This window comes from Kryptolebias marmoratus, linkage group LG3 (assembly GCF_001649575.2).
Source record: "Kryptolebias marmoratus isolate JLee-2015 linkage group LG3, ASM164957v2, whole genome shotgun sequence".
Classification (NCBI taxonomy): Eukaryota; Metazoa; Chordata; class Actinopteri; order Cyprinodontiformes; family Rivulidae; genus Kryptolebias; species Kryptolebias marmoratus.
In genome coordinates this window covers 13,166,400-13,177,504 of record NC_051432.1, presented here as the reverse complement: position 1 = coordinate 13,177,504, position 11,105 = coordinate 13,166,400, and the positions used below count along the sequence as shown (strand labels likewise).

The window sequence follows — 11,105 nt, the reverse complement described above, 5'->3', positions numbered from 1 at the left end:
CACATCTGTTCTTCAACACACACACACATCTGTCCTTCAACACACACACACACACATCTGTCCTGTAACACACACATCTGTTCTTCAACACACACACACATCTGTCCTGTAACACACACATCTGTCCTGTAACACACACATCTGTCCTTCAACATACATCTGTCCTGTAACACACACACACACACACACACATCTGTCCTGTAACACACACATCTGTTCTTCAACACACACACACACACATCTGTCCTTCAAACACAGAAATGCCTATAACTAATTGAGCTAAAATTAAGTGTGGTAGTAGCTGAGAGTCATCTCCAACACATAATTCAATTGCTACTGGATGGCACAAGATCTTTATTTTAAACGTTTAAAAAAATTTTTTTTTTTAAATGTGCGAGGCCGTTTGCGATATACATCCTGCAAAGAATGCTTGTTTTAAATTTAGGCTGTATTTTCCCATCCGCTGCAAGCTAAACGAAGCAGAGCACGACTTAAAAGCTGAAAGGAGCAAAATGAAGCTGAAAGCTAAAAGTAGCAGAAGACTAGCTAGACAGAAGACAATGTTTCTGAAGGAGCTGAAGAGATCTTAATGTATTTCTATGGGGGAGATATTTTTAAATAAAGTGAAATATTTTGAAAAAATATAAAAGTTAGTAAAGCCAGAAGCCGCAGCAGCTGTCCCCTGAATGAGCCGAATGTTTGGGTGGTTATAAAGCAGAAAGCAAGCAGAGCAGTTAGATTATAAAAACCCAAAGAAACAAACATAAACCCAGTTATTTGGGGCTGATTCTAAATATGTCTTTGAATCGTGTCGGTGCGGTTTAGGAGCCGAGGTGTTCGGCTCGTTGTTTCTGCTCCTCTGGGTCCTCTCAGATGGCATTAAGTGCTGCTGACATTTCCCATGGAAGAATGAATAATTTCACAAGTGTTTTGACCTTTTTCCTGCCACTCTGTTAATTATATTATATTAAGCATGGGTTCCTGCGTATAATCTCTCTGATGCTGTAAAGACCAGTCACGTGATCCTTCGGCCGGCTTTTTGTTTTCATCACTGCCTCTTTGTGTGACTGGACTTCTTTCCTTCTTCAAGGTCGAGGGATTTAATGCAGAACTTGACAAGTATTTCTACCAAGATGTTTTTTTTTTTTTTTTTGCAGTTATGTGTTTAAACTACAAAAGCTTTTTTCATGATTATTATTATTTTATTACTAATAAGGAAGTGGTAAAAGTGTAATGCAAGAAATCATATTGATCCTGTTTCTTTCTATATGTTTCCATTAAACTGATGCGATACAGGAAAACCCCTAAAAGTAAATTTTTTTTTGGTCCATTTATCTGCGTAATTGTGTCTAACGTGTGTTTCGCAGTGGGATGATGAGACCTGGTTTGAACGCTGTTCTCGGTCCGACTGGTAGTGGAAAATCTTCGTAAGTACGCTAATTTGCACAAAAATATGTTCACGTTTTAATGCATACATAATGTACATTTGTTTAAGTTGTAACTCTGTGTAAAATAAGTATTTTATTTTATTACACATGGAGTTTACACATTACGACATAGGAAAATATTCCTAATAGTAAATGCTGAAAAGACATTTGTTCAGCTTGTTTCATTTCAATTCTATAAATTTATTATTCAAAGTCAATGCAAACAAAATTTTGCAAGTCAGTAACGTAAGATGTTTAATAAAAACAAACCCAAAAAAAAGCATCCAGGAACTAATTTTGCTCACAGTTGTGTTTACACTCAGCAGAGACAGCGGGGGGCCTTGATGTAGATCTGTGTGAGACAAGGACAGGAAAGAGACACAGACAAACACAGGAGGACTGGTCCAGGCGTAGTGTCTGTGGGACAAACTTAAAGAACAACAGATACAAACATGGAGAGTAGAGAGGGAGAGTAAAGTCAGCGGCAGAGTGAGGAGATGTGTGGTGTGACAAACTAAGGGATCACTCAGGAAACCCAAACTATAGGATTTATCAAAAAGGAAAGACTTAAAAGTAGACAGGGTGACAGAAACTGGAAGTTGGTTCCACAACAGAGGAGCCTGAGAACTGAAAGCTCTGCCTCCTGTTCTACTTTTACAAACTCTAAGAACCACAAGTAAACCTGCAGCCTGAGAGCGAAGTGCTCTGTTAGGAAAATATGGAACAATGAGATCTTTAATATAAGATGGAGCTTGGTTGTAAACTCTAACCCTATAATGGTAGGAAAACCAAGAACTGCTCTGTTATTTATGTCTTTATTCATATACAATATGAAAATTTGGCGCATGAATTCTTCTGATAAGTAGATCATGTGCAAAACTAACGCCTTACTTAAGTACCTTTTCTGTGCTAAAAAGGAACAAACTTTTTTCTTTTTTCCAAAGGTTCTTGGATATTCTGGCTGCAAGGAAGGAACCCGAGGGCCTCTCAGGGGAAGTTCTCATTGACGGCGCTCCGCAGCCTCCGAACTTCAAGTGCCTCTCTGGCTACGTGGTCCAGGTGGAGCTCAAACTGAAGGCTTTGGCGCCGTTTATGTGTCTGTGTGTCGCACGTTTGGACCTTGGTGAATCCAAAAACGGGCACCTTGCGGACTCGTGCAGTGCGAGTTTGTTACGTCACCCAGAACGATGCTGCCGCTCTCTGTCTCCTTCAGGAAGACGTGGTCATGGGCACCCTGACCGTGAGGCAGAACCTCAGTTTTTCTGCGGCTCTTCGGCTCCCGAGCTCGGTGCCTCAGAGGGAGAAGGAGGCTCGCGTCAGTCACCTCATCGAGGAGCTGGGTCTCACCAAAGTGGCTGACTCCAAGGTACGCAACAGCCAAACTTCACCCGTAAACCGCTAAGCCTGCTCCGGTACTCGAGATGGCAGGCGAAGTGGGGGGAAGTTAAATGATTTGTGAATAACCGCATGTCCTCGCTCCTCCAGGTGGGCACGCAGACGGCCCGGGGCATCTCAGGGGGAGAGAGGAAAAGAACGAACATCGGCATGGAGCTGGTCATCGATCCGGCCGTCCTGTTCCTGGACGAGCCGACCACGGGCCTGGATGCCAGCACCGCCAACTCCGTGCTGATGCTGCTGAAAAGGTGATCGATCTTTGCCCAACCCTGCTGTCATCACGCCTCGGTTGATTTCACGAACTGCTGTCTGTTCTCAGGATGGCCGGTCAGGGAAGGACCATAATCATGTCCATCCACCAACCGCGCTACTCCATCTACAGACTGTTTGACACACTGACCCTGCTGGTTAATGGCAAAATGGCGTATCATGGGCCAGCGCCAAACGCTTTGGACTACTTTGCCAACATTGGTGATTATATGTTGTCTAAACGATTGTCGCCGAACTTTTCTAACGCCCTTCAGGTTGCTGGTTTTGCTTTCGTCTGTAAAGCAGGGATCATGTTGAAGCGGCCTGGTCAGTAGGCCACTTGGTTTGTTTTTGTACCAAACAGGACAAATACTACGATTTCCGTTCCAGGCTATCCGTGTGAGCCTCACAACAACCCAGCTGACTTCTTTCTCGACGTCATAAACGGAGACTTCACCGAAGCGGCCAGAGTCCACGCCGCCGCAGGTAGTACCTCGATATGAACTCTACAGCAGCCGCACACAAACCTCACACGAGTCCTGCGGTAAGAATCGGATCACGCCCGTCGCTGCTCGGTAAGAGTGACTCGCGCACGCTTAGGTTTGAGTTGGACACGTGGGGTAACGGCACTAATCCAAAGCCACTTGTCCAAGTACGACACACATCAGGTAGCCCCTCCCACTGCGTGTTTCTGTAAGAATAGTTACCAACTATTGTTTAAAAAGCCATCTAATGTAACCTAAATAATGATGGTTATTGTACTGTGTAAATGTTCTTTCTAAAAAACAACACCCATCAACTTAAATCCTCTAATCACCACTTCCCAGACAAACTCTGCCCACATATGATAAATGGCTTGCTCTTGTAAAGCGCTTTATCTAGTCCAAGGACCCAAAGCGCTCCACACTACAGTCATTCACCCACTGATGGTGGGTTACAGGACAAACCCATGTTCAACGCCCACATTGGTCAGTGGTTCCCAAAGTTGAGGTAGATAAATGATTGTTTATGGCATATTTTCTCTGTCATAGACGACTAAAACTTGTATTATATTTGGTAAAACTGATTGTGTTGGCCTTGTTTAATGGCAAAGATTGTATATTTATAACTTGTAACTGATGGCGCCACAAACTTTCTACCAAACGTTCTTCGGAGCCATGCTTGGGTGAACTCAGCTGGGCCCCGATGTGGGTCCAAGATGGTTCGCCAATAAAGATTAGGGGAAATGGCTTCAAATGGCCCATTTTTGTGTCAACAAAGGGTTTGTGGAAACGCGTAGCGCCCGTCTATCACCCCGTGGAATCCAGGTAATTTTTTTTGTCTGTGCTTTTGATTCCGGAAGATGTTTAAAGCAGGTTCGAACTCTTTGCCTTCCTGGACAGATCTGGACTTTGAGGAGCTCGGTAGCACCAGACGGAGCACCGAGGAGCGCCTCATGGACGAGTACAGGAGCAGCAGCTACGCCGCCGACACGCGGGCGGAATTGACGCGCGTCGCCCAGAACAAGGAGTTTCTGGCACGGGCGAAGTCCCGCACCGTCACCTACAACACCTCCTTCTTCCACCAGCTCCGATGGGTTTTTCAGAGAACCTTTCAGAACCTCATGTTGAACCCCCAAACATCCGTGGCTCAGGTGAGAATCAATTCCTGAGGTTTTATATTTCTATATATCACCAGTTTGAGTTTAAGCGTTGAATAATCCTTCCCTTTCTTGTCGACACAGAGACAGCTCTTTGAAGGGGTCACTTCAGCGCCCTCATTAGTCGTCCCAGGGCGGCAAAGTGCTGTTAGAAGTCTCCTCACTTTAAGAATTATTAACAGCTAATTGGACCTAAATAAGTCAAAATAATCCCACAGGGGGTGCTCTGGGTAGCGTGGGCGCCGTAATCGGCTTTGGTGACTGTTGTGACCCGACTCCTGCCTCCTAGAGCCTAGATCTGAACTGATATCATATCTGGCAAAAGCGGGTCGTCACATGACGGCGCCGTGACCCCGTCCCCCTTTCGCCTTTCGCCGCCGCCTTGATTCCACATGAGGGACCGAGGGGAATGAGGTCAACAAAAGGCTCAACCTTACTGACTTATCCGTTCACCCTGGGAACCTGCAGGTCCTGTCATGGTCTGTAAATTGTTGGGCTTAAAGCCTGTGTCGCTCTTTTTTTTTTTTTTTTTTAAAGAGGAGCAGCCTGCAAACCTGAGCCCCGATCTCCAACAACTGCTTTTTGTCCCCGTGACAAGAATACGGTGCCTCCAAAAGAAAATAACTTTTTTTTTTGTTTACATTTTGTCCCGCTACAAACCCAGACTTCACTTCGGTTTGTTTTACGTGATCAACCAAAACAAAACGGCGCGTGATTGTGAAGCTGAAGGAAAATAACACGCGGGGTTCAGAGATTTTTACAAATAGAAATCTGAATAGGGCAGCAAGCGTTTGTATTCAGCACCTCCTCAGGCAATATTTTCTAAAGCCACCTTCTGCTGCAGTTACAGTACATTCCTACCAGTTTTGCACTTGTAGAAATTTCTGCCCATTCTTCTTTGTAAATGAGCTCAACCCCAGTCAGAAGGGATGGAGAGCGTCAGTGAACAGCAATTTTCAAGTCTTACCGCAGATTCTCAGCTGAATTTAGGACTAGATCTTGAGTGGGCCATTCTTACACATGAGTATGTTTTGATCTGAGCCATTCCATTGTAGTTCCTCTAGAGCACAGGTGTCAAACTCCATTCCTCGGGGGCCGCTCTCCTGCATGTTTTAGACGTGTTCTTGCTTTAAAACACCTGGTTCAAATGGATGACTTGCTGCCATGCTCCTAGAGAACTTGATGATTTGGTGAGGAGGTAATTAAACCATTTGAATCAGGTGTGTTGTAGCAGGAAAACCTAAAACTTCCAGGACAGAGACCCTCGAGGCCTGGAGTTTGACACCCCTGCTCTAGAGTTACCATGAGCTTCTTGTCTGCCTGTTTTAGCTTGGCCTGTCAGTTTAGGTGGATGGTCGAATCTTTGTAGGTCTGCAGTTATGCCACACTCTTTCCATTTCCATATGATGGATTAAACAGTGCTCTGTGACATGTTCAAATCTTAGGAGAATGTTATATAACCTAACCCTGCTTTAAACTTCTACAACAACTTTAGCCCCGAGCTGTCTTGGGGTGTTCCTTGGTCTTCATGATGCTGTGTGATGTTCTGTAACAAACCTCTGAGGCCTTCACAGAACAGCTGGATTTATAATGAGATTAAATTACACACAGATGGACTCTAGTTACCAATTATGTGACTTTTGAAGCCTATTTGTTGCTTTGCATTTTAGTTTGGGGTATCAGAGTAAAAGGGGGCTGAATTCAAACACACATCTCACTTTTCAGATTTTTATTTGTAAAAAAAAAAAAAAAAAAAAAGCACTACTTTGTGCTGGTCCATCCCATAAAATCCCAGTAAAATACTTTTCAAGTTTGTGGTTGAAATGAGACAAAATTTTAAAAAGAATCAAGGGGTGTGATTACTTTTTCAAAGCACTGTAACTCCAGTGAGCTCTTGACTCCTGGGTTCACTAACATTTCTAACTTTTATATAAAAAAATGTAACTTCTGTCATAATCTTTTTAGAGGCTCATTATTGTGTCAGGACACCGACATGTCATCGCTGACCCAGTTGTTTCAATGTGTGTGTGTATGTGTGTGTGTGTGTGTGTGTGTGTGTGCAGCTGGGAGTCAACATTTTCCTAGCTCTTGTTGTTGGAGCCATTTTCTTCGGGGTCAAAGATGATCAGAGCGGCATCCAGAACAGGTCAGAAAACTCGTCTGTGGTTTCTTCTTCCTAATTACACAGAACTGTCAGGACCTGTGGTCTTAGAAGGTTACTTCATCGCCGTTTTTTTGGTTGTGTTTCTTTCGTATTATATTATTTGTCCGCGTTTTTGTATTTTTTCAGATCTCTTGTATTTAGTTTCCTTTCTCTGTTTCCCGAGCCACCAGCTTGTTTTCCCTCAGCTCCCCCCACTCACACCTGCTCCCTGTAATCATTAAGACTCCGTCATCCTTCATGAGGCGTCAAGAAGTCGGCTCGCGGTCTCGTTTTCACACACACGTCTTGAATCAGACTCTTCGATCTGCAGAACACTGAGCCCACGACATGCTGCAGAATACACCCGTGCCGCCACAGTTTTAGAAGAAAAATGGCGGACTACTTTTGAGCCTTGATTATTATTAGTGTTTGTGATTTTTGAGATACACACTTTGCAATAAAACAATCCAGTTTTGTCCAACAACAAGGCCTCACCAACCAGTTTTGTGTTCCAGGATGGGCGCCCTCTTCTTCATCACGACCAACCAGTGCTTCAGCACCGTGTCTGCAGCCGAGCTCTTCATCACGGAGAGGAAGCTCTTTGTGTGCGTTGTGCTCCGAGTGAGGAGTTGTCTCACGTGAAACACGACTGCTGCGAGCACGGCGTTCCGCTAAGCCTCTCCTCTTGTGTCAGGCACGAATACATCAGCGGCTACTACCGAGTCTCCGTCTACTTCCTGTCGAAGATCCTGGCTGACCTCGCCATGCGTACCGCCACCTCCGTCATCTTCAGCGTCGTCGTCTACTTTTTGATCGGTAAGAGCTACAGCTGGATGTTTCTCATTATGAGTTGCTTCAAAGTCCCACGTCTCTGTACATTTTCTGAGTGCTTGGTGGCACTGCCTTTGAAATTGTGCGACTTGGCTCTTTTGAGTTTGCCGAGAGTTGGATCGGTCTCATTTGACCTTCTCTGTTGTTCTTTCCAAGTCAAAATTAAAAGATTACTGAAAGATTTTAATGCAGTTTTCTTGCCTTCGGAGTTGACCAACCTTGGTGAGACATCCACACTTGCGTTTAGTTGGCCGAACAGACGAACGCGGCGCCTTCAGGCCCCCCCCCGCAGATTGAGCCCAAAGTTGAACCCGAGTTTGGAAACTGAACCGAGTCGGTCCAGCTGTAACCACCGTGTCCCCCCAGGACTGAAGCCCACCGGAGAAGCCTTCCTCGTCTTCACGCTGACCGTGACCCTGGTGGCGTACACGGCCACGGCCCTCACCATGGTCATCTCAGCCGACCAGAGCGTGGTGGGCCTTGCCAACATCTTCATGACCATCACCTTTGTCTTCATGATGGTGAGTTTCGGCGTGCTGCGGGTTCCGCTCCTGATTTTAGTCCGTCCTGAGTTCAGAAAAGAAACGAGAAGTGAAACGTGAGGAGAAAGCTGTGGATTTGAACCCGTTTGTTTACTCCCGCAGACATTTGAACGCAACACTTTTTGTTTTTTGCTCCCGTTTTTCACGAGATCTAAGACTTTTTCCATGTACACAACAGGCCTTTTTCTCCCAAATGTCGTTCACAAGCTTGTGTAAATCTGTGTTGGCGAGCACTCCTCCCGTGCCGAGACGATCCATCCACCTCCCAGGTGTGGCGTATCGAGATGCAGATCGGAGTTAGTTGCCGGATATCGTCGGGAACTGGAACACGTTCCAAGATGGGGGCAAAATCAAAAGTGTTGCGATGATATTCTTTTTGTTCGGTGTAAATCTGTTTCAAAAGGTCACGCGTCTTCAGTCGTTATCGGCGAGGACAAAACAAGGAGATTTATTGTGAAACAGAAACCTGCTGCAGGACGACCGAGGGACAGAGACCGTACAGTGTCTTCCCGGCACAGAAGTTGGGTCCACGAGTCACATCGCACTTCCTGCTGTGGAAAAAGACTGAGTTAGTTTTGTTGTTGTTTGTTTGTTTTTTTAGATTTTTTCAGGTCTCCTGGTGAACCTGCCCAGCATCGTGGACTGGCTGGAGTGGCTGAAATATTTCAGTATTCCTCGTTACGGCTTTGCTGTAAGTAAAACCACTAAAACGGTTTTGGCCGGAAGAATTTCCGGAACATTAGTATTCCCAACTCAATCTTCCACAGACAGATACCGGTTATCTTTCTCTGACAGACATTCTTTTGTTAGACACGTTTTTTAAAAAACACCAAATTAACCGTGGTGTTCCTCAAGGTTCAAGTTTAGGTCCAGCACTTTTCAACCTTTATGCGTTTCCTTTTGGAGACACTATCATAGCTGTCAGTCTCATCAGACTTAACAATCTTTAACACTGCATTTCAGAAATCAAACATTTAGACGGTTAATAGTTTCTTCCAGCTCAACCAGGACGGAACCGACCTCTTCATAAGCAGTCCTGAAGCTCTGAGAGAAAAAAAAAAAACAAAAAAAGCCCCCCGCCCTGGGAAGGAATCTGAGTAAAACGGGATTTATCGCTTGAAAAATGTTTCCAGAAGACAAACTTTTCCGTCTCTCGAGGTAACGCCGAGACACCGGTCCACGCTTTTATGGTCCGCAGATGGGACTGCCGTAACACTCTTCTTTCTTTCGTGTGATCCTAAAGGTACAACTACTCCCAAATTCAGAAAAAAAAAAAACAGAAAAAGAGTACATCCAGGATTTACGCTGGCTGCCTGCTGCCTTCAGGATTGATTTTAAGATTCTTCTGTTTGTTTTTTAAAGCTTTCAAAGGTCTTAGTCCATCAGTTTTATCAGATTTGTTCCTGCTTTACGAACCTTCAGGGTCAGGTTGTAAATTATCTCTAAAGTGCTAAAATGTAAAGCCTGAGGACATCAAAGAATGTGGAGAATTAGCATTATTTAGCAGTTTTTAATGTATACATAAGTCGTTCTTTGGAGAGCACTTTGTGAGTAAAGTTTGATTTGGTTGGTTAACGTTTCCATCACAGTTGATTTTTGTCTAAAAAGAAGCGATTACGTTTCGTCCACTCAGGCCTTGAAGATCAACGAGTTTGTTGGCCTGAAGTTCTGCAGCGAGTCCGTGACCCAGCATGCCAACGCGTCCTCCCGGAGCCCGACCGGCCAGACGTGAGTGGACCCCGCCCCCAGCAGTATCCCGCTTCTTTTTTTTCCCCCCACCCGACTGGTGACGCGTGTCGTTTCAGGTGCAGCGGAGAGCAGCACCTGGACTACCTGGGAATCGAGCACGGCTCCTGGGGCCTGTGGCAGAACCACGTGGCTCTGACCGCCATGATGGCGATATTCCTCACCACCGCCTACCTGAAGCTCCGCTACATCAAGAAGTTCACCTAGAAGTGTGGCTCAAGTCTTCAGCATATCCACATTTACCCAAAGGCAGCTGGTGGCGGATTCATGAAGCCGATTTGTTTGTTTTTTCCATATAAATTAGCAGCTTCATATTCATACACATTACAGTGGATTATAATAAAAAAGACCTTTAATTTAACCTGCTGCCCATCTGATTCTTACCTGGGTTACAGATTAGGATTACAATCTGAAACTGATTTCCTTTTTTCTTAAATTTAAAGCTAACATTTCCCAACTAATCTGAAAATGAAGGTTTTTACCATTTTTACTGTTTAAACGTTGTTCTTTTAAAGTAATAATTAGTTTTTTTCCTCTTTCTTTTTATAAATATCTAGTTTGTGTCTCGCCTCCAAAAGGTGAACATTGGAGCAACTAATAATTTAGGTGTAGTTAAAAAAAAACCACATTTCTTCTATTTTACAGCTTGTCTTGATTTATATGATGTAGAGATTTGAACTCGTTCTGCTGCCTAAAAGCTGTATAATCACATTTCCTTTTTTCTTCTGCTGCTTTTTTCTAAGCCTTTATAAAACATTGATGTAACTGTGTAACTTGGTCTGTTTGTATTTTTCAGTAAAGTGTTCCTGGGCTGGGCTGCACACACACACACACACACACTAAAATAATACCATAAACTCAAACCTGAATTATCAACATTGCCAAAAGTCTTCTTTACTGTCTGTCATTTGAAATAAAAGGAAAATATTGCTGTTTATGTTGGGTTTGCTGTCATTATTATGTCAGATTCATATTATTTGCATTAATGTGCTCCACAGACATCCAAACCTTGGTTCACTTCTTTTATATTTGGATAAAATATCAGCTTTAGTTAAAGGTAATAGCTTGAGCAGGAAAGATATAAGTCTGCATTTAATGCGAATGAAACCTGAAAATGATGCTCAGATTCAAGA

General features: G+C 44.1%; 1 protein-coding gene across 2 annotated transcripts in view; it reads left to right on the top strand.

The window, feature by feature from the left end:
- The window catches only part of abcg2d (ATP-binding cassette, sub-family G (WHITE), member 2d), a 16,866-nt gene extending 6,167 nt beyond the window's left edge, over positions 1-10,699 (top strand). For both annotated transcript variants that reach the window (XM_037974852.1, XM_017437134.3), the window contains exons 3-16: positions 1,368-1,427; positions 2,372-2,486; positions 2,641-2,793; positions 2,913-3,070; positions 3,142-3,293; positions 3,462-3,557; positions 4,454-4,704; positions 6,774-6,856; positions 7,369-7,458; positions 7,548-7,669; positions 8,051-8,205; positions 8,828-8,917; positions 9,860-9,954; positions 10,032-10,699. In XM_037974852.1, coding sequence (XP_037830780.1) covers positions 1,368-1,427; positions 2,372-2,486; positions 2,641-2,793; positions 2,913-3,070; positions 3,142-3,293; positions 3,462-3,557; positions 4,454-4,704; positions 6,774-6,856; positions 7,369-7,458; positions 7,548-7,669; positions 8,051-8,205; positions 8,828-8,917; positions 9,860-9,954; positions 10,032-10,179 — 1,768 coding nt within the window. In that variant the 3' untranslated portion in view covers positions 10,180-10,699. The remainder of the gene's footprint in view (positions 1-1,367; positions 1,428-2,371; positions 2,487-2,640; positions 2,794-2,912; positions 3,071-3,141; positions 3,294-3,461; positions 3,558-4,453; positions 4,705-6,773; positions 6,857-7,368; positions 7,459-7,547; positions 7,670-8,050; positions 8,206-8,827; positions 8,918-9,859; positions 9,955-10,031) is intronic.
- Positions 10,700-11,105: the final 406 nt, after the last annotated feature.